The 23,561-nt window shown below is 44.6% G+C and overlaps 1 protein-coding gene across 3 annotated transcripts in view; it reads right to left on the reverse strand.

Annotated features, from left to right (window-relative positions):
• Positions 1–438: 438 nt before the first annotated feature.
• Positions 439–23,561, reverse strand: part of VIT (vitrin) — a 127,022-nt gene continuing 103,899 nt past the window's right edge. For 2 of the 3 annotated variants that reach the window (XM_081596241.1, XM_081596242.1), the window contains 4 exons: positions 18,281–18,384; positions 12,372–12,598; positions 9,440–9,953; positions 4,006–6,046 (listed from right to left, as the gene is read on the reverse strand). In XM_081596241.1, coding sequence (XP_081452367.1) covers positions 5,868–6,046; positions 9,440–9,953; positions 12,372–12,598; positions 18,281–18,384 — 1,024 coding nt within the window. In that variant the 3' untranslated portion in view covers positions 4,006–5,867. Of the gene's footprint in view, positions 1,001–4,005; positions 6,047–9,439; positions 9,954–12,371; positions 12,599–18,280; positions 18,385–23,561 lie in introns of those variants that run through there. The other variant, XR_014083673.1, reaches the window with a different exon arrangement.

A 23,561-nucleotide genomic window follows, 5' to 3' on the forward strand; every position in this document is an offset into this window, starting at 1 on the left:
ATATCATAATATCAAGGTACAGGTTTACAGATGCCTTGGGGATGTCAGACCAACAACAATTAAGTTGATCTCGGGTCTTGTTTTGATGTTTGCACAGTTTCCATGGCTTCCAGAACCTTGCAGTTTCTGTGCCCTGGGCAGTCATGTAAAGGCTCTTTGTTGAGAACCCAGATTCCGATTTGCCATTAACCTGAAAACACCCTGCTCACCTCAACCAAGTGTGAAACTAGAGGAGTCTCAGAAAGGAGCTATTCAGCTGGAATTGTATTTTTTATATGGAAGTCTCAGCTGCCAAGCCGAGTATAGTATTTGCTTACTTGGGCAGCTTATTGCCTGTGGGCCCAGTTAGTATAAGAGGAATGGCAGGGATAAAGTTAAGCTCAGTATTTTTCAATTACAGAACATTTAAAAAAACAAAGAAAAAAAGCAAAGCCTTCATCGAAATTGCAATCTTTCAATCTTATTTGTTCACCATGTAGACGGTTATTTAAAGAGTACTTTTCTCCTCAATTACATCTTGGTACTAAGAGTAGAGGTGGATCCCAGAGGCAGCAGTTTGGCCTCTTTGATGATCTGAACAATTTTCAGTGGCTAATGGCCTATAAATAAGTAATATCTTGTAGCCATTGAGGCCAAGAGACATGAAAAGGAGTCTTTGACAGTTATGGGTTTTCTTGGATAAAACTTCTAAGCAAAATAGAGGGAGATTACAGAACTGGAAGACTATTACTCAGCCTGCATTTGGTTTTCCAAACTCAGGAACTTGTGGGCATCCATTTGTCAGCATTCAAGACAATCAAGGAATCTTGAAAGTTTACTAACTGTAAGGTGATCGGACCAAACGATGTGAATGCTCCTCCCCAGCTTGCTGTGTCAGCTTGGGGTGCTGGGTGGCCCTGCTGAAGGAGGCCGCCTCGAGAGGTCAGTCCTTACCGTGTGGACAGCGTCACTCCGTTCCCAACCTGCAGGGCTGTTCAGCAATTTCCAGATGAAGCTCATCCTAGAGGAGAGGAGAGTGAAAGGGCCACCTGATTTTCCAGTCCTGCTCTTGTCCTCCCTCTCCTTTCCGAGACTCTGCTGTCTCCCTGACCTTGAGTTCTGCCATTTTCCTTCCCCAAACCCCCCCTTTGCTTGAACTACTGTGAGTTGAGTTTCTGTTACTTGCACCTGAGAGAACTTGGACCAACGCAGCCCCCTGGCTCTGACCTGGCCCCTGCCTCTCCCTCCAGCCTTTTTCCTGACACCCCTGCCTCAGCCTCAGTTTCATGCTGTCACTCTGTACTTCACACTGTCCCAAGCCTTCTTGCCTCCCTAAGCATCTCAGGCAGGGACCAGGTCTTATTTATCGTTGTATCCCAGTGGCTGTCACAATGCCTGACACATAATAGGTGCTTAAAACACATTTACTGAATGAAACTCAGGAAGGTAAACAGAAAGTGGAATTTTCATTTCTGTGGGAAAAATAAGAGTGTGAGGTGAGGAATAGTTTCCCTGTGAGTAGATACCCTAGAAAGGCAGTGATTGTAACAGACAGTAATGAACCTAAGAAGGGTTCAAAGCAGTACTGAGCCTGCATGGAAGTAGATCCTCTTTCTCGCCACCATATCCCATTTCTTTCTGAAAAATCTCTGCCTTCCGTGCTACCAATGTTATTGTATTAGGGGTTAGAACTCTCAGGTGACTTAGCTTCAGAGTTCTCATCCCCTGTATTCCACATCCTTGATGATGTATGTGTGAATTGTGTCCCCTAAGGAAAAGGGACAAGGAAGTCACTGGAAAATAGGTGGGTCAGGACCGTATATCCAGAGAGCCCAGGTCTACCTGGGCAAGTCAGGGAAGGCTCCAAAGAGGAGATGGCATTTGGACGGTGACTTGAAGGATGGTTAGGAGTTTATCAAAGGATGGGGAGCCCAGTGTGTTCAGGGAGCTACAGGGACTATGGACGGTAGATTATAATCACCCAGCCTAAATGAAGGCAGGTGGCTATCCAGAGAAGCAGGAGGAGTGATGGGGGGAAGTACAGTTTGCACTGGATGTTTAACAGACTCCTCACTTTGAACATTTAAGAGATGCTGAGCACACACTTAGCAGAATTATACATAAATTTTAAATTGTCAAGCTTACTAGAGAATCCCCTGTGCAGCCACTTGGGTTTAATTCCCAGATCTGCCTCTCCCAGCCCTATGACCTTGGGCAAGTTACTTGACATCTTCATACTTTAGCTACATGATCTGTAAAGTGGGAAGAATAATAGTACTTCTTGCCATAAATTGTAGAGATGGGTGAGTTAATACCCGTGAAGTCCTTAGAACACTGCCTGGCATGCAGCAAACGCTAATTATTAAACACTTCACGATTATTTCTCTCATGAGGTTGTTTGCAATCACCAGTCATGCACTTTGTACATAATCACATGGTATTAATTTTACCATTTTAATTGTTCATTTGCTTGGGGTTTCTCACTGGACTGTGAATTCTTCAAAGCCATTAGTTGAATAAATATCTCTTTCTAAAGTAATTGAATTCATTTCAAGCATATTTCCTACTTACTAACATTTACCTATTGATAACCCAAGGGGAGAACTTTTCTTAGGATTGTGACTGAAAAATAACATTATTTTCTGGAAATTCCTCTTTTAGGCTGGAAAATCCTAGACCACAGAAGCATCATCTTCTTTATAAAACCATGCCAGTCCCCCTGCGATTATGCTGGGAAACTTGCTTCATGGAGGTTTTATCCTGATCAAAGGGATTAAAGAGCCCAGAGAAACAAAAAATATCTGAACCCTGTCAGTTTGTTTGAAAATTTTTCGCAGAGCCTTGTTGCAAAACGTATGACCGAGAAACCTCACAGACCCTTAATTCCCAAGAGGTGGGCCAGTTGAGTGGAGTTTAGACATCACTACATCCAGAGAGGCTGGCTGGACACTCCTCATCCACTTGTTTTGGTTGATTTGGAGGAGAAAGGGCACAGAAGTTCTCTGCTGAGACCTCAGAATGAATGATCGAGTTGACTTAGGAGATTGGCTCGTGTCTGCAGGACCCAGAGTGCCCCAACAAAGGCTGGACCAGAGGCCCCAAGTGTGCAAAAGCAGATGTGTTTGTGGGATGGGCATGGGAGAGGGGGTGGGGTTTTGAGCCCCCAGAAGGCAGTCAGGTGAATCAGGAATTTGGAAGACAAGAGATCTGAATTCTGGTTCTGTCCTTTTGTATCTGCACAATCCTCTTAAGGCCTAGGTTTCCTTTTTTTTTTTTTTGTCATTAAAGGGTTTGATGTAGATTGTCTCCAAAGTTCTGTTTCTAGTGTTAAGATTTCAGTGCTCACCCAGTGGTGTTGGGCACAGTTTAGGTTAAGTAAAGTGGCTTTTATGTGCAAGTCTCCCATGGCACCCATCACCACCAGGATGCTTGTTTCCACCTGATCTGTGCAAACCCAGACCTGACCCAGACCCAACCACAGTGCAGCCTCCCCACTCCTCTTGGCAGCCTGGAGCCGCCAAGAGGCCCCCAGCCCTTCTTGCCTGCTCTTACCTGAAGTCTGATTCTCTTCCTCCACCCCCTAAGACAAGGCTGCTTGTAATCTCTCACCCCACGTGTCTCAAGCCTGGAGTCAGGGTAGGTCTGCTCCCAGCCTCCTTGAATCTGGCCTTGGCCCTCCTGCCTTGTCACTGTGGTCCTCTCCCAACCTTCTGGGCTCCTCTGCCCTCCCCGGGCACTTGTGAGCTTGGCTCACTGCTTCTCTCTCTCCATCCTGACACTGTCACCATCTCTCAAGACTTGAACATCCACGTGGACAATTCTAACAACCCTGTGACCTCTGAGGGCCTCAACAACCTCACTTCTGGTGGTCCACACAGCATATACTCAAGTAGGTGACAACATATCAACAATGGACATGTCTGAAGAGGTTTCATTTATCTTCAAAATTATGATACCTATAGCTAGGGTGACCATATAACTTATTTTCCAAACTGGTACAGTAAGTGAAAGAGAACACCAAAATAATTAAGTTATATCATTTTTGGAAATATTTACTTATTGATGACAAATTGGTTTTCATATTAAAGCCTCTGTAAAATAATTATATTCCAAAGCTGTTTTCCAAAATAAGACTTTTCTTAAAAAAATTAACTTGTGTACATTGAAGCAACATTGAAAAAATCTTTATATAAATTACCTGCACATTGAAAATAATTTGCAGAATAATTGCCCCTAGTACTTATGTCCTATAATTAGTTTCCCAGCTAAATCTGTCACTGGTATCTTAATGAAGAATTTCCTTTTTGAAGCTAGTTGTCATATTTTGACATTTTTGAACAAATCTGTTTGCAATTGCTTTTGAAGTAAAATTTATGGTTAATAAATTTGAAATCGTTGACACCTTTCTCTGTAGACCACATTTTTAATTGCTGATAACCCCTCAGGTATTGAGAGATTGGTAAATTCTACACAGATTCTACTAAATGGATACTATTTTTGATTCAAAATTTCTTACATAAATATTTTGCCCTAAGTATTAATACAGGTACTACCTTTTGGCCTGTATTCAGAGTACCATTCTCCAAAATACATTTTTACAGAATATAACTTGTCAAGCAGGGTATAGCTATTTAGAATGCTTCTGAATGCTCCCTATCGCGTATGTAATTTCATATCCTAATGAATAAATCCTTGGAAGTAAAAGGTGGGGTTCAATCAAACCCAGGCCAGCTTATTTTAATGGAACTATTAATAGTAGTATCTAGTTAACAAATGAAATATCCAAGATGGATGTTAAACTAAATGGGACCCAGAACAGCAGGCATATAAACAGGGACTCTCCCAGGTAACAGCTCTAACACTGACCCTCTGAGGCAGCTCACAGTTCTCCATCCTGGCAGCACATCATCAGTATCATCAGAGAGCTCGTCAGACCTGCCGATGATCCGGCTTTCGTCCCAAAGACTCAGCTTTCATAGATTGGGATGGGACCTGCGAACTAGCATTTTACTCTAAAATGATCCTGACAAGCAGCTTGGGCTGAGAGCAGCTGTACCAGCCTGATGCACTGCTTCTAAAGCCAGGTCACTAGAATGGTGGGAGGCTCAAGATGGAGGGGATTTATGTATACATCTAGCAGATTCACTTCGTTATACAGCAGAAACCAACACAGCATTGTAAAGCAATTATACTCCAATAAAAAAAAGAAGATGGGGCGAGGAGAAAAGAAGCCAGGTCATTGTGGCCCTCCAGGGCCATTCCCCAGCTACTCCATATACTGCAGGAACGCAGTGATTCCCATAACAGAGAAGACGGAGGTAAACCAGAAGCAGCCATGCTGCTGCCACATTGTCCCTGCACCCACGTGGCTGTGCTGTCACCTTGAGCCAGGAGAGGGCGCACGGCAGATGCTCTGTGGCATGAATAGAGGGTGGCCTGCTACAATCCTGTGACCACTCCCCGGAACACAGAGTGATTGCATGAAATCCTTTCAAACATTTAATTAACCAACTTCTATATTGTTGTGACAAAAATGAAACTTGTGGAGAGTTAACAGATTTCTGACTGGAGATAAAGATGTTAAAAATCTCATAAAAGCTCTAGGTAAGCCTGTTGTAAGTGCTTGGTTCTATTCTCAATATCTATTTTAAAAACAATTCTCAAAATGTAAAATTTCCAGCATTCCCAAAGCAAGATATCTTTTTGGCTCATCCTACAAATTAATGATAATCTTTCTAACTCCAAGTATGAAAAACCACCCTGGCAAAGAAAAATAACAAGACGTGGTTTGCAAGCCCTGCCTTCTTGGTTGTCCCCGTAAAGTGTTGGGGGTCATCCCAGAGCCAGTCGGGAGAGCAGCTTTTGCTGGTGCTTGGCCTGCTCTGAACTCAGTTCCGAGGCTGTGAGTTGAACTCTGTGCAGATGTTCTGAATGACCTTGGGGACGACTTTGTAGAGGTTGTCAAACTCGTCCACGAAGAAGGCGTGGTCCCTGGCAGGGTGAGTGGCGATGATGTCCAGCTCGTCCTGGGCAGCCCACGCCACGCCTATGGCATAGGTGATCACGCCTGTGGAGACAAAGGGTGGATGAAGTGAATGTCCCCAAGGAAAAGTGCGGACATCCACCCTTGCCTTCCTGCCACTCTGTTGGCCATTGTGCTTGAACTCAACCAAATCCAAAATCAGAAATGTGCCCAAAGCATGAACATGTGCTGCATGCCAGCAGCAGTGAAATTGATACAGTTGCTCTCTCATAGGGGTTTACCATCCTTTGGAGAAAAAAAACAAAACAAAACAGAAGAATGGAGTCAATCCATGATAAGAATTTCATGAGGAGCAGCAAGGGAATGATTCTTGGGACAAGCAAAACTTGGGTGCCCTGCAGATTATACCCCACGGCACACACCTGCTCTGTGTGTAAAGTCACGCAAAACTGAGTCTTAACTGCCTCAAAAATCAGTTCAAGATCTTTTAAATGTAAATGAAATGATGGGTAGTCAAATCCACCTGCCTTCACTAATCAAGATTGTTTTAAGACTTGCATGTCCTGCAAGTGGCTCGTAGCCTCAATGGTAAGTTGTTTGCCTGAGTTGTTCTCCAGAAACTTGGAGTCAGCTGAGCTGAGACAGCTGTGTCTAGTTCAGCTGAGCTGGTTAAGACTGGATAGGACCACTGACCCCCCAACCTGGCATGCGTGAGTGCCCACTTAGTGGCCTTTAGAACACATGCAGAGGCCTGTAGCTTAGTTACGCCTGCGCAGAACAATTCCATATCTTTTCCTCCCCACAACTCAGATGCCCTACTCCTTTGTTTGCTACCCTAAAGCCCTGAGCTCCTTGCCTTTGGGGAGGTAGACCTGTGACTAGTTCTCCTGTCTGCCTTGTGGATAAGCCCTCTTTTTGATGCAAACCTTGGCCAAAAAACAAAACCAGTGAAGCTGAATTACTTTAGGCTTGAGGGTGACTTTATAAGCCATAGGCTCCAACCACAAGGATTTCCGGAGCAGGAAAGCTTGCCCAAGGACCTGGAGAGCTGGCGACCCAGCATCTGCTCCATCACCACAGAAAAGTAAGTGTTTGCAGATAAGGAAGGCGCTAACAGCACTGACTGCTGCAGGGGGATCACTGGAGATGAAAAGGGGAAAAGGTATTCACTGAATTCGGAAGAAACATAAATAAGATGCCGGTAGCTTGGAGGCAGAAGTGTTGGGGGAGTCAAAGCCAAAGAAACCAAGTGAATTGCTGTGAGTTGAGATTGAAAGAGAAATGAAGATATGGGGCAGGAGGCGTGTGGCTGTAAAGAGGAGGCAGGTGGTAACTGGAGCCAGAACATGGGGTCAAAGGGGATTATTTCCCTCTTTAGGAAAGGAGGGACTGGAGCTTGTCTAGATACCAAGAGGAATGAATATAGTAGGATTAAAGGGTTTGGGCTCTAACCATGGACTGAGATGCCTCAGGGAGAAGAGGAATTCAGAGAGCAGGCATCTGTCCTAAGTGGGGAGGCAGACTGCCCGGAGTGTGGTTCTTGACTGGGGCAGCTGGTGGGCAGGTGCTGGCCTATTCCCATGCCCCCTCCTGGCTGACCAGGGTGAGATAAGTAAGATGGCCATGAGATGGTGGGCAGAGCCCGGGGAGGGGCTTCTGCCCAGGCTCCATTCCCCCACCTCCCTGCCACCCGCAGGGGCATGGCTTTCTCTACTATTTTCCGGGTTCCCTTTCCTGCTGATGGGAGCGCCATCCACACCACAGGTGGTTCTGGGCTAAGCTGTTCTCCTATTGTGGCTCATTAAGCTGCCAGGTCCTTTTCTCACCTTTGCAGTGTCTTTTCTCTGAACATTATCTCCATTGGGAAAAGTCAGGGTTGGGCTTTAAAAATGCTGCCAAGGGGTCACAGGAAGAGTTTAGCTGCAGAACAGGGCTTAGACCCACTAAGATCTTGTTTCTATTCAAAGATGGAAGGACTGCCCTCTCCCATCCCCGGCCTAAGTAAAGACAACAAGACCAATATTAGAGATTTAGCTTTTCACATCCTGCAGTCCAACCTTACTGTAGAGAACTTTCTACTGGCAATTCTGATAGATGGTCCCCCAGCCTTGGCTTGGACACCCTCAGGGACACCCCAGTGCTCATGGCTTCCATGTCACTTGCATCTGTTGGTCCTTGTTGTTTAAAGATACCCAGAACACGATAGCCCTCACAGTGCCTGGGACATCATCCTAGGTCTTCACTTTCTCCTGACCAGTGGGTCAAAGGTACCCTCTGGGTGAGGCTCAAGGAGAGGCATCGAGAAAAATGAGTGAGAGGGGCTGCACACAAGCTGAGGACAGACGATCTTGGGCTTGTCATCAAGAGTTGCCCCACCTGGTTCTGCCCATTCACTTTGGAACTTTGGGCAGTTTGCTTCTGAACCATAAACCATCTTCACTCTGCTGACAGGAGCCCAAGGGGCCTTCTGACCGCTGGCACATGGGCCACCTGCCTCCCCACCATTCTGTGTGCTCCCTCTGGGGTAAATCACTGGGAAGACTGTCTGAACCTGGGGTCTGGGTACTTTTCCAGAAGCCAGAAATATTGGTTCCCGAAGGCTTATTTTTATATCCCTCCTTGTTTCAGGAAGGATTAAAAGCAGCTTTAAAGAATATGGGAAATCCTGCAAACAAACCCAAGTTAAATGGAGGCAGAGACTGAGTATATGCGCATATACGTGTGCGCGCACACACATGAAAACTTCCCCCACAATAGCTAAGTCTTGTTCACTAGTACTTACTACAGGTTTTTGGTTCACTGACGACTCCGTTTACTTTTATTGTCATTACTAGTATTACTGTCACTAGAGGTTTTCTCCACGTTGTTTGTATTTTCTTTGTATTTTATGGCACTTTTCAAAACAAGGATTATGTATAGATTTTGTCCAAAAGGCATTAAATATGACTGATTTTTTGAATATTTACGAAAACAGTTTTGCTCATTTTTCATGGTTTTAAACTTTCTGTTGTCGTCTTCCAAATTTCATATGGAAATATCTCTAAATATTTTGAATGAAAATTTCTTTGAGGTCTTCCCCCAAACCTCCAATATCTGGTTAGCAATTGCTTATATGACAGTATTATACTTCTCTTTTAAACATCCATTTTCTTCAAGTTTCTAACACAATTTTGTGATCTTCAGCGGAGATTAGAGCGAGGAGTCAAATTCCTCTTTAATGCATCACATGTTGGTGTGTGCAGCCTCAGAGGGTGGGACGTAAAGAAAAGGGGTAGCGTCCACAGGCCTTGATGCTGTGGAAACTACCCTCGTTTCCTTGCCTGACCCTTCTTCATTACCCAGAGGGCTCTGTGGTGTTGAACTACACCCTAATGCCCTAGGATTGTGAACATTGTATTAGGTACTAGACAAACCCAGTGCCCAGAGAGACAACCCACCAAGCCTCAGATGTCTGGTCAGCAAGACCAGCTCACTCACCCTTGTGATGGGCAAGCATGGCTGGTATCCGGATGTCGTCATAGGACCTCCCGTCAGTGATGAGTATCATTAGCTTCCTCTTGTTGGGCTTGGACTTCTTGAAGAGCTGTTCCAGGGCATAGTTGATGGCAGCCCCCGTGCTGGTCCCTCCACTCCAGTACCCCACCCTCTTGATGGCACTGAGGACATCAGATTTGGTGCTGTACTCATCGAACCCAAACTCCAGCCGCTGCTCGTAGGTGTACTGCATGGCCCCAATCCGCGTGTCCGTGTCTGAAATCTCAAACTCCCTGCTGAGGTTGGCCACAAACTGGAGGACTGTGCGGAAGTTGCTGGTCCCTACACTGCTGGAGCCGTCGATGACGAAGCCAATGTCGGCCGAGTTTAAGCAGGTCTTGCTGCAGGCCAGTCGGTCGGTGTCACAGACCCGCTTCACCAGGGGCTGCACGGTCTTGTGGAGGCTGAACCAGTTCTGCACGGTGAGTGAGTAGAAGCCATTGGTTCTGCACACAGCCTGGGAGACAGGGGCAGGCCACACGCCAGGTCAGGGGTCTCACCCTCCAATGGATCACTATGACCGGTCACCTAAGGCCTCTGTCCATCTCGGTTCACCCAGCCAGGTGCTCACAGGGCAGAGGCCCCTCAGGTTATCTCTGGACCCATTCCCCCACCCTCAACCAGGTCTCTGCTTTCATGGAGAACCATCAGTCAAGCAAGTCCACAGGGAGAGGGGAATTGCTGGTTTCAGCTTCATATTTATGCCTCTCCAGACCCCTTGGTTTGTACTGGCAGCCAGCCATGAGGCTGGCATTGGTGGGCACCAACCCACAAGGGTTAAAGAAAGCTTTTGTTCTGATTGGGAAAACAAAAGGCACACAGGAGATGAAGCTTAAGAGCTGGTTACAGAACAGACCTGCATCCAGCAAGAAGGGGGTTCCACATCTGTGTCTGGCACCCAACTAGATGTTCTTAACATCATTTCACTATCCACCCCTGCCCACCTTAACCCTACAGGGTAGAATTCTAACCCCCTTGTCATAAAGGTAGAAACTGAGGGCCAGTTGTGAAGCGACATCCTTAAGGTCACAACTCAAATCTCTCTGCCCTCAAGAACCCCAGCTCTGTCCCCTGGACAACCCTACCTTCAGGCAAATGAATATTTACTTGTGCCCAAGCATGTTCCAGAAAAAACTCAAGGTGCCTGCAAATAAACACTGAGCAACCTGGTTGGTGTGCTCCTGGAAGTGACCATTTCCCTTGCCACTGCCTCTCCGGAGGTCACAGAGAGAATCACAGACCTGCTGGCTACGGATGAAGGTGTATAATTAAAACATTAGTTGAAAACAAGAAATGACATTAAAATGTCCTGGGAAATGTACTTTAATTGGTTTGTAAAAACCTAATGGGGTTCACCAAACTTTCCATGGCTTAGATGGCATGTGAGATGGGTGTCAAGGCTGACTTGAATTCTAGCCAATGGATGGGGGGAGGGGATCCCCACCAGGCAGTCTGAGTGAGTCACAACAGGAGAGAGCGTGGTGCTGGGCATGGGCAGGACATTGGGTGGCTGGAGCTAGGAAGCTGGGTTAAGACCACCCTCCAGAAGACCTCAGGAATAACAGTGAATGGAGAAGGATTTGGAGCAAGGACCCTGTGGGACTGAGAAAAAGCATGAGATTCATTGTGAAATCGAAACTAAACTGGGGAGCTCCAGAAGGGAGAAAGAACAGATGTAAAGTATCAATACTCGCTTGAACTGGAGAGGTGGCACTGGGCATGGGAAAGACTGGGCAGATGTGAGCTACGTGACATGGGAGCTGACAAGTTGTTCTGGGGTGACTCCGGGTGTCTGGGACAGCTGTGGGGCCAAAGCACAGTCCAGAGGAAGAAGGAATTTGAGTGGGAAAGATGATGCACTTGGCATGTTGCATGTAGGAGTTAAGGTTCTGCAGCTCATTGGGTGGAGACTAGTCAATCAGCTGGAAACAGATGGCTCCTGAGCTTCAGAGAAACCAGGGTGAGAGACACATGAGTGTGTCACTGCTTGTGAGTGAAGGCTGAAGCTGTGGCCCTGGAGGGAGAAAAACTAGTGAGAACAGAGGAGAGAGCCAGGAACTGAGCCCCAAGGAAGTCTACGCTTCGGGTACAAGACGGAAAAGAGGAGGGGGCAAGTGAAGTAAGAGCCACACTGTGTCCTAGAGGTTAAGGGAGACAAGAATGATGATGAAGTGAGGGATCTGTGCAGGGAGCTGAGCCCCAGCAGATCTGGAGACAGGATGCTAACACTGTGGGGCATCCCCCCTCCTGTCCTCCTCCTTTCCGTTTGAAACCCGGGGTCCTGTCTTTGGAGAAAGGTTTATGTGGGGTCTACTGTATAAAGCATACACAAAGTGGGCTGCATTGGGGGAATGGGCCTAGATTGCCATCTGTTCTGCCTCCATGGCCTGTTGGGCATCTTCGCAGAACTCAGGGCAGCTGAGTTTGAAGGCCTGTGCTCCCTGATGAGGTTTAGTACCTTTCCTTTTCTTGTTTATCAGATTAGTTGACTTGTGGTGCATGTGTGCCCATGTGTGTGCTCGTGTGAAGACTTGTTGGGCTACCCAGTTGAGGTCCCCTGGGGCTATGAGAGGCACTCAGGGGAGCCTCTGATGTGAGGCTTTGGGGACCCTGCTCCTCCCAAGGTGCTGATGCCAGGCCTCAGTTCACCAAGTGCGTGGTGGGTTGTGGGGCGTTGCTTTGAGAGGGTAACTCCAGGTTCCAGACTGCCTGGAGGCCCTCCTGCCTAGAAATGAGCTTAACACCCATTTGAAAAACACAAGAGACACAGCCTGGATGGCTGCTACAGCTCTGCAAAGTGTAGGGCATTCTTATGTTGGGTGGGTTTCCCACCTACGTACCTTACATAGAAGACATACTTTGTTTGCAAACATACCTTGTTTGCAAAGTTGGGCTCTAGCACGTACTGCTTCTCATTTTCAGAGGCACCTTCAATGGTGATGAAGAAAATGTTAATTCCTGACTCTCTCGCAAACCTTGAGGCCTCCTCCACCTTGTCCGTGGGCCAGCCATCCACCATCACCACGGCCACGTTGGGAGCACCGCCTCTGTTTCCATTAAATTTGGAAAAGAAGTTCTTGGTCACAAAGGAGATGGCCCGGCCTGGAAGAAAAAGAAAACTCATGCTTGGAGTGATTCTGGAATAGATCAGAGCAGCATAAAGAGGTGCAGAAAAATATCCAATCCCTTCCTCGTTGGCTTGTTTTCTTTCTTTAATCATGTTAACTTTCTTTAATCATGTTTGGGTGTACAGTTCAGTGGTATTAAGTACATTCACAATATTATGGAACCTACACCACTAGCCATTTCCCTCCCCAGCTTCATTTTGAGCTTCAACTTCTAATTTTCTCGTTTTAAAAAGGTTTTATACCATTTGCAGCAACATGGATGGACTTAGAAATCATCATACTAAATGAAGTAAGTCAGACAGAGAAAGACAAATATTCTATGATAACACTTATGTGGAATCTGAAAATTAATATAAATGACTCTATATACAAAATAAAAACAGACTCACATAGAAAACAAACATATGGTTACCAAGGAAGAAAGGGGGGGGAAATAAATTAGGAGTATTGGATTAATAGATGCAAATTACTATACATAAAACAGATAACACCAAAGATTTACTGTAAAACACAGGGAACAATATTCAATATCTTGTAATAACCTGTAATGGAAAATAATCTGAAAAAACAATGAATCACTTTGCTGTACACCTGAACCTAACACAATATTGTAAATAAACAATACTTCAATTTTAAAAATTAAATTAAAAAATAATAAAATGTTTTTGAGACCAGCACCCAGGTGAGAAAAGCTTTTCATGGGAACAATAGTGTCCATTCTCTGCCTGGGTGCTGGAGCTGACCTCACTAAGCCCCGGAGCCGTCACCAAAAGTGTGGGGTAGCCCTCTCCTTGGGCTTCGAGGGCTTGTAGTGAGCCCGAGGCTCCAGGTGTGGAAGGGTGTATTCTGGATTCAGTGGAATCTCATGTCACTTCCACTAGAGACACAGGTCTGGCTGGCCTGGAAGGCACCATGCCCACTAAGAACTGAGAGATGTGTTCTAACCTGGCTGCACTTTTTACTGGCCATTTGGGCCTGGATAGGCCACTCCAGACTAGGTTTCCATGATGACAGCCTGCCTCAACTGAGAGCAGCAGTTGTGAGGCATGACGTAGCTTCCCAGCATGCCTTTCTCAAGCATATACTTAACACTTGTCTAGGGCTTCAGGAGAATTTTGGAATCGAGGGTGAGAAACTATACCAGTTTTCTGGGACTTTCCCAGTTTTAGCATTGAAAGTCCCATATGCCCTTGGGCAAACTGGGATGACCGATCACCCCGGAGGCAGCGCTCTTAACCTGGCCTCTGTGGACCCTTGGGCACTGAGGGTGAGTATCCACAAATCCCTTGAATTTATACACAGTATTTTGTGTATATAAGTATTTATTTGGGCACAAAGGCCATAGCTTTCAAAGGGATCCTCAATCTAAATAAAAGTTAAGAGCTACATTCTTAAGACATTAGGGTTATAACGTTATACTCAAGGCTTCTTTGGTTTTGGCCAGCATCCTGGCCTCACTGACTAGTACAATCTTATGTGTCAAATGAAAGGATCAAATGGTTACATACTCAGTTGCTGGAGAAGTGTCTTGGAGAACCCCTGTGAGCTGGCTATGTGGAAACCTCAGAGAACTGCGTTCACAGCCAAAGCTGATTTGGCACAAGGCACCCAGCAGTCCCCTCTGGTTTACTGTTAGCTGCCTGTAGAAAGAGCACAGGGAGCCCTCAGAAGATCACCTTGACCTCACCCAGTCTTAAATCTGGAGGCCATGGTCAATTTGCACTCAATACATGTTCCATTAGCCTTCTAGTGTGTCTTGAAAGCAGAGGCTATAAATCTGAAAATTGCATGTTGAGATTTCCTTGCAGCTAAAGTTCTGGATGTGTTTTAGTTTCATGAAATGATACACACATGAAGTTTAGAAGATGAACATGGGGTAGAGGTGGTACTTTTGATTCTGCTATTTCTGTAGCCAAGTCTGTAGAGTGTCTGACTTTTCCAGGGTAACGTTAGCAGAGGTGCCCATGATTGGTGACCAGCTTCCTTGGTGTTGAGAAGGTAGGGTGCAAAGCATCTATTTTGTGGCTGTGAATCGAACAGGCAAAAATTGTTTCTGGAGCTGGCAGTTGAAGCAGAAGTTTCCCAATCACCATGGCTTCCTGGCTGAAGCAGATTCCTAAAGAGGCTGCAGTGGTAGAATCGAGAAAGCAATTATCTGGTCTTGGAAGAGGCATGGCTCCTCGGAGGTCCTGCAGATCCAGGAAAGACATCTTTGAAAACTCAACCTGAGTACGTTTCTTCAGTAATTCTCAAAACTTTCATACCCTGAAATATTATTATTTCTGCTTCAGTTCAGTTCAGTCACTCAGTCGTGTCCGACTCTTTGCGACCCCATGAATCGCAGCATGCCAGGCCTCCCTGTCCATCATCAACTCCCGGAGTTTACCCAAACCCATGTCCATAGAGTCGGTGATGCCATCCAGCCATCGCATCCTCTGTCATCCCCTTCTCCTCCTGCTCCCAATCCTTCCCAGCATTAGGGTCTTTTCCAGTGAGTCAACTCTTCGCATCAGATGGCCAAAGTATTGGAGTTTCAGCTTCAACATCAGTCCTTCCAATGAACACCCAGGACTGATCTCCTTTAGGATGGACTGGTTGGATCTTCTTGCAGTCCAAGGGACTCTCAAGAGTCTTCTCCACCACAGTTCAAAAGCATCAATTCTTCGGCGCTCAGCTTTCTTCACCGTCCAACTCTCACATCCATACATGACCACTGGAAAAACCATAGCCTTGACTAGACGGACCTTTGTTGGCAGAGTAATGTCTCTGCTTTTAAATATGCTATCTAGGTTGGCCATAACCTTCCTTCCAAGGAGTAAGCGTCTTTTAATTTTATGGCTGCAATCACCATCAGCAGTGATTTTGGAGCCCCCCAAAATAAAGTCTGACATTGTTTGCACTGTTTCCCCATCTATTTCCCATGAAGTGATGGGACTGGATGCCATGATCTTAGTTTTCTGAATGTTGAGCTTTAAGCCAACTTTTTCACTCTCCTCTTTCACTTTCATCAAGAGGCTCTTTAGTTCTTCTTCACTTTCTGCCAGAAGGGTGGTGTCATCTGCATATCTGAGGTTATTGATATTTCTCCCGGCAATCTTGATTCCAGCTTGTGCTTCTTCCAGCCCAGCGTTTCTCATGATGTACTCTGCATATAAGTTAAATAAGCAGGGTGACAATATACAGCCTTGACGTACTCCTTTTCCTATTTGGAACCAGTCTGTCGTTCCATGTCCAGTTCTAACTGTTGCTTCCTGACCTACATACGGGTTTCTCAAGAGACAGGTCAGATGGTCTGGTATTCCCATCTCTTTCAGAATTTTCCACAGTTTATTGTGATCCACACAGTCAAAGGCTTTGGCATAGTCAATAAAGCAGAAATAGATGTTCTTCTGGAACTCTCTTGCTCTTTCGATGATCCAGCGGATTGTTGATAATTTGATCTCTGGTTCCTCTGCCTTTTCTAAAACCAGCTTGAACATCTGGAAGTTCATGGTTCACGTATTGTTGAAGCCTGGCTTGGAGAATTTTGAGCATTACTTTACTAGCATGTGAGATGAGTACAATTGTGCAGTAGTTTGAGCATTCTTTGCCATTGCCTTTCTTTGGGATTGGAACGAAAACTGACCTTTTCCAGTCCTGTGGCCACTGCCGAGTTTTCCAGATTTGCTGGCATATTGAGTGCAGCACTTTCACAGCATCATCTTTCAGGATTTGAAATAGCTCAACTGGAATTCCATCACCTCCACTAGCTTTGTTCGTAGTGATGCTTTCTAAGGCCCACTTGACTTCACATTCCAGGATGTCTGGCTCTAGATGAGTGATCACACCATCGTGATTATCTGGGTCGCGAAGATCTTTTTTGTACAGGTCTTCTGTGTATTCTTGCCACCTCTTCTTAATATCTTCTGCTTCTGTTAGGTCCATGCCATTTCTGTCCTTTATCGAGCCCATCTTTGCATGATAATATTATTTCTGCTTAAACCAGCTGGAATGGGTTCTGTTCTCTAAACTCAAACCCCCATCAATACAGGGTAGATACATAACATGCTACCTACTGTAAAAACATATATTGATTTTATTAAGACACCTCTCTAATCCCACCAAGGACATAGGATGTCTTCTGAAGTTTTAGAGTTTTACTCGTGGTACCTTACCGGAATTTCACTGATCTAAGTATCAAACTGAAAACAAATTAGACATCAACTCTATCATGTTTGTGATGAGGCAGTGTCCGATTTGGTGTCTTGGATCCAAGTCACTTGGATGGTGTTTATTTAGAATTGTTCAGAGATCAAAGGCTCTTCATTTGCTAGATATTAATGTACTGGTCTAAACAGATGTACATTGAAGTGGGGAGGGAAGTAATAAATCAGATGTACTGTAATTTTGAAGATGCTCCTTCAAAGATAGCTGTATTCCCTGTGCACATTCCATGCCAAACAACATGGCTCACATCTCCATTTCCCTGGATTGTGGTGGTCCAGACAGGGTCCCTGAGGAGTGGACAGTCCTCCCAGTGCCCCAAAGTCAGACTGTAGCCCACCAGGCTCCTCTCTCCATGGAATTCTCAAGGCAAGAATACTGGAGTGGTTAGCCATTCCTTTCTCCAGGGGATCTTCCTCACCCAGGAATCAAACCCGGGTCTCCCTCATTGCAGGCAGATTCTTTACCTCTGTGCCAACAGGGAAGCCCAGAGTCAGACTACCGTTTATAAATTGGTATACTGGCATGGGCTCATTAGTGACCTTTGAACTCAGTTAGTGTGAAACTACTTCTAATGCCTGCTCACCTCTGGAGAACTGATAAAATGGAGTTTCTGCACCTGCCCCACTGAAGACTCGATTTTGACCTTGGGATTTTGGTACCCCACTCCCACTCCACCTCATCACCACCAGCAAGGCTCAGATATCACAGGAGACACAGCTTGAAACAAAGACCATGTCTCTGCACAGTTTTCACTGTAACAGGAGCAGATTAGAGAAAGATTCCCAAGGAGCACTGTGAAGCTTCCTGAATGGAACCAGCTACAAATTTGATTTATTTTTAAATTTTATTTATTTATTATTTAGCTGTGCTAAGTCTTCGTTGCTGCTAGGCTTTTCTCTAGTTGTGGAAAGTGGGGGCTACTCTCTAGTTGTGGTGCTTGGGCTTCTTATTGTAGTGGGTTCTCTTGTTGCAGAGTATGGACTCTAGGGCACAGGCTCCATAGTTGTGGCACATGGGCTCAGCTGTTCCACAGCATGTGGATTCAACCCATGTCTCCTGCACTGGAAGGCACATTCTTTACCACGGAGCCACCAGGGAAGCCTAAATTGTATTTTTATTAAAAATTTCTTTTTTACAAAATACAAAGAAGAATAGTTGATGACTTGTAGATCTGTCATGGTAGTCGTAGCAGCAGTCCTGCTTGTCCTAAAGAAAACTGCTATCCTGAGGAAACAGGCCTGCTAAGAACACTCCAGCATGTGTGCAGTAATGATTTTTGCCCCCAATCCACAATAACACTTTAGGAAAGATACAGATATTCTGTGAGTCATTTCTTAATGGATTATTTGGATTTTTCCTTTTTCTATCTAGGATGCTAGCAGACGACCACATAGGAGGAGAACCATAGTAGCAAGAAGATCTGAATCCGGATTAGACATTAGACATGTACCTGCATTAGACAACCCTCCTTTCTGAGAAATCTTCTCTATGGCTGCCTTCACGTCCTGGGAATTCATGTGAGTCTTGAGATTAAATTGGGTAGCAGGATTGTCTCTGAAGATTCAGAACAAGAAGTAAAAATTAGTGGGAAAATTATTACCCTTGGAGCAAAGCAGAAATCAGAGTTGTTTTATACACAAATAGAATGGAAGCTGCTTCAAAACCTTAAGCTGGTGTTATACAATGCCCCAAAGAACTGTTGGTGAGACGGGAGGACTGGGTCCTCTGCAGGGTGTGTAGAAAAAACTGGTTCATTTCAGGGCTCACGAGGTGTGGGTTCTGGTTTTGACTGTGCTGTTTCCTAGCTTCATGACCTTGGGAAGTCATCTGACTTCTCTGGGCCTCAGTTTCCTCATCGAGATAAAAATAAAGATCATCACATTCATGTTGCTAAAGAGCAAGAATGTTGTCAAGTGGGATTTTGCAAATGTCAGGATGTCGCCAGGCTGCCCCAGACCCTCCTCTCCAGGAAGAGAGTCTCAGTTGATAGCCCCTCCCCCCACCCTGGTACCCCAGCACTGGAACTGCATCTTAACGGTCGTGTCAAGGAGAACACATGGTTTTGTCTTTCTCATTCTGCGACTCCTGTGACTGGGTGAGAATATTCAAATCTTACCTGGCAGGTCAACATCTATTTTACTAAAGCCTGAAAAAGGTTAGCTGGAGAGGAGTTAGAGTGAATTCAATGGAGGAACAGAATGGGAGCCCTTCTCTGGAAAGGAGTCTTTTTCCTTAGGTAACAGGCTTGGGAGCAGCTGAGCAGGGAGTGTGGAATCTTTCCCGATCATGTAGACGGTGTGCTGGCAGGGACGAGGGCTCTGTGGGATGGATGTGTGTGGTCACACCCAGGATGAAGTGGGGATGTGTGGTGAAATCACATCTCCCGAAGCACTGACAGTCAGTCACTGGCAGGGCCTCATGCAGGTGCGACCTTTAAGATCACACGGGGCCCTGAACTCCAAAAGAGCCTGCGCTTGCTTCAATGCTCTTCCATACCTGCCCCATCAAACCACCCACATCTCCTCTGCAGTCCTTCTTCTGACTGATCAAGTCATCCCCACAGTATGCATTCTTGATACCCTCTGATAATGTCCTCATCAAATACCAGGTCCTGTCAGATCAACCTCTCAAATATCTCTTGTGACTCTCGTATCTTTTCCCCCCACCCCTCAAGTTTGGACTTTGATCTTCTCTTTCCTGAACTGTTGCTACAGCCTCCTACTTGGTCTTCCTGTGCCACAGTGGACTGTCCAGAGGATGTCTTACCCCACAGCTGCTAAGAGCCTGTCAGAGGTGGATTAACCTGCATGCTAACGATACCTCTTCATATTTGTAATTTTGGGTTCTTTTTCTAAAAAGAGTCCCCAAACTATATAAGCTTCAGAGTCCCCAAAGTCTGGATCTACCTTTGGTAACCAAAGAATATGAACTTTTCAGGGGCTGAAAAAGAAATAATAAAACAACAACAAAGTATTATTAGCTACAAAACAGAAAATTGTAAAATTGATATTGACAATAATAACTATGTATTTGTCTCAAACATAATGTTCTAGACACCCCATTAACTATAAAAAGTTTAACTCACAGAACTCTAATTACATTTGAAAATGGTTGGGGGACTAGATTTTTCTCATTTTGAAAGATTTCCTGAGTGTTTCTGACAATTGTGAAGAAATCATAGCTGACCATAAATTGTGTTGCTCATAGACAAATAATTTCAAAAGCAAAAATATAGATTTTCCTTAAGTTTTTACAGAAAAAAGATTAAATGTGGAAGCTAGTCACCTAGTCATATCTATACTGTTCCCCCAGAACCCTGTTCACAAGGCTGTCTGAATGTTGATAATTTTGTACAGTGATTGATCACCCATTTCCCATACTATGTCTACTGTCAAGCCTTGTTATCTGCAGTAGTTATGTTCTATAAAGTTGTTGCAAACATCACATTAGCAGATCATTGCTCCTAGGGAAAATAGGGGGTTGGATTCCTGTGGGCCTCTGGTCATATTTTCATCAATAGGTCAGAATATAAACTTGTTTTATGTATGTTTCTGTTTCAAGTTGCCCAATTTAACATATGTTTCTTACAATAATTAATTATATGCACATTTTCTGTATCATGAAACACTAGCTGAAAGGGTTTAACATTTTCCTGACCCTGGGTCATGCTGTGTAGATTTGCTTTGGCTCTCAGCTTCATAATGGCTATCCACCATACTTTAAAAAAAAAAGTAGTCATCATCTCATGAATTCGTAAGTTCAGCCACTTTTCCATTAGTTATTTTAGCAGTTTCTGGAGCAGATTCACATACAGATAAATGAATTTCCTTTTTCTTTTCTTTTTTTGCTGAATATATTGGACCATCAAATCATTAACATTGAACTCATGACCAATAGCATAGGTTGCCTGAAGGAAATTTATCTAACACTTGTGGTTTCTCCTTAAGCACGTCATAGCCTTCTCGTGCTTAGAACACTGGATAGCACTTCAGTGCTACACTTGGGGCCATTAAACTTGTGAAATCATCGATGAATAGCTGGAAAATGTGGTGCTAAATAGACTGCGAAAAGGACGCTTGTTTACAGCACGAGTTGAAACAAGGCAGCGCACTGCCTCGTTTGACCTCAGCTGGGGATGTTGCGTGTCTCCTTCCTTCTCCGTGCACATCGACAGATGACTGTGAAAGTACCAGGAGTATTGATTTTGGAGATACAGGTACATTTTAGCAAGTTGGTGAGCTTGCAAATGTGGAACACACAAATCATGAAGGTTGACTATAACCTCTTTGAGAACAAGTTCCAGTATTTCCTCTCCCTGGTGCTTAGCATACAGGGGGTAATAGAGAATTATGGAAAGGAGGGAAAGAGGGAGGAATCTCAAATGTCCTTTCCTCTCTTAGACCATCCTGGGTAGAGGTGAACACCCCCTCTGGGCCCCACACTCATCACTCTCTCCCCCTATTACATCATGGAGGTAGATGAATCTACCTTCAGAAGCAGACAGATGAGCTATTCATATACCCAATGAATAGATGCTTTTCAGTTTATTAATGTTGTTTCTGTTAAAAATATCACCTCCCTCACTAGCTGGTGAAGTCCCAAAGAACAGAATCTCTATCAAGGTTATTTATTTATTTTTAATGAATTGAAAGGTTGGATCAGAGGACCTCTGAAACTCTTTCCAATTGCTAAAATTACCATTAGGAGCAAAACCGCAGAGCTCATCCACCAAGGGACTAACAGGCAAATGTAATCAAACCACTTAGATGAATTTTACATTAGTATCCCCTGCAAATGGCATAGTGCTTAGAGTGTGGTTAAACACTGAATAAATCGTTGTTAAAATGTAATGTGATTAAATTATGGGAATGAATGATAAGTCTCTAACCTGCAGACTCTGACCACTCTCAGTATCACAGCACAAGGGTCCTTAGTTGGAACTGGTGGCCTTACCCCTTTACCTAGTTCCTTTTTCAGAGCTGAAGATTATTTTAAAAGTTCAAAGAGATACGCCACTATATTTTTGTGTAAACAATCTTTTAATTTGTAATTTTGTTAGAAGATCTCATCAAGAGAAAACACATTTGTTTCCCTCAGTGGATATTAAGGATTTCCTTTGAAAGTAAGAGAAGAAAATAAACAAAGAGGTTTATAGCTCAAGAAGAAAACATCAAATTGTTTTGTGTTCTAAAGAGGAGTTAAGACTAATGAAGACAAATGATAGGGAGCCAGCATTTGACTGTTCATAGAAAGGACTAATTCATTCATAGAAAGGACTAATTCATGCAATAGGAAAGGAGTATCTTGCAAGTGTGTGAGAAGAATGAATGCCTGTCCGAAGTGATTCCAAGGGAGGCTGGAGCCTCGGGGCAGGGACCCGGATGGTGCATCAGTGTCCCCAGACCTCCCTGATGACAAGTCTCACTTGAGGCACCCTGTTAAACTCCACAGGTTTAACCAGGTCTCCCCAAGGCAGAAACTCAGTATGTCTGGGCTGGGGATTTTTTTAAACAAGCTGATCCAGGTGAATCTCATCCTCGGGAAAGTTTGGGGAGCCCTGAATTTTAGAGGACTTCTGAGGCCCTTTCAGTCCTAAGGTTCCCATTTGGTTAAAGTCCCAAAGTCTATTGAATCACCCCCAGTCACATGGAGTGAGCCTCTCAAATGAATTTTGATGCCAGTAGAAACACGTTAACTAATCATATTCCCTATAGAAAGAACTTTTCAAAACTGTTTTCTCCAAGGCATCATCACTTTAAGGTTACACTAGAATAACCTGATTATCCTTCAGTTCAGTTGCTCAGTCATGTCTGACTCCTTGCAACCCCATGGACCAGAGAACACCAGGCTTCCCTGTCCATCACCAACTCCCAGAGCTTGCTCAAACTCATGTCCATTGAGTCGGTGATGCCATCCAGCTATCTCATCCTCTGTCATCCCCTTCTCCTCCTGCCTTCAATCTTTCCCAACATCAGAGTCTTTTCTAATGAGTCAGTTCTTCACATCAGGTGGTCAAAGTATTGGAGCTTTAGCATCAGTCCTTCCAATGAATATTCAGGATTGATTTCCTTTAGGATTGACTGGTTTGATTTCCATGCAGTCCAAGGGACTCTCAAGAGTCTTCTTCAACACCACAGTTCAAAAGCATCAATTCTTCAGTGCTCAGCTTTCTTTATGGTCCAAATCTCACATCCATACATGACTGCTGGAAAAACCATAGATTTGACTAGACAGACCTTTGTCAGCAAAGTAATGTCTCTGCTTTTTAATATGCTGTCTAGGTTAGTCATAGCTTTTCTTCCAAGGAGCAGGCGTCTTTTAATTTCATGGCTGCAGTCACCATCTGCAGTGATTTTGGAGCCCCCACCCCCCGCCCCAGCCAAAATAAAGTCTCTCACTGTTTCCATTGTTTCCCCATCTATTTGCCATGAAGTGACAGGATGCCATGATCTTCATTCTTTGAATGTTGAGTTTTAAGCCAGCTTTTTCACTCTCCTCTTTCATCAAGAGGCTCTTTAGTTCCTCTTTGCTTTCTGCAATAAGGGTGGTGTTATCTGCATATCTGAGGTTATTGATATTTCTCCTGGCAATCTTGATTTCAGGTTGTGCTTCATCCAGCCCGGCATTTCTCATGATGTACTCTGCATATAAGTTAAATAAGCAGGGTGACAATATACAGCCTTGACATACTCCTTTCCCAATTTGGAATCAGTCCGTTGTTACATGTCCGG

This window comes from Giraffa tippelskirchi, chromosome 4 (assembly GCF_054371585.1).
Source record: "Giraffa tippelskirchi isolate mGirTip1 chromosome 4, T2T-mGirTip1v1.2.pri, whole genome shotgun sequence".
In the NCBI taxonomy this organism is placed as follows: Eukaryota; Metazoa; Chordata; class Mammalia; order Artiodactyla; family Giraffidae; genus Giraffa; species Giraffa tippelskirchi.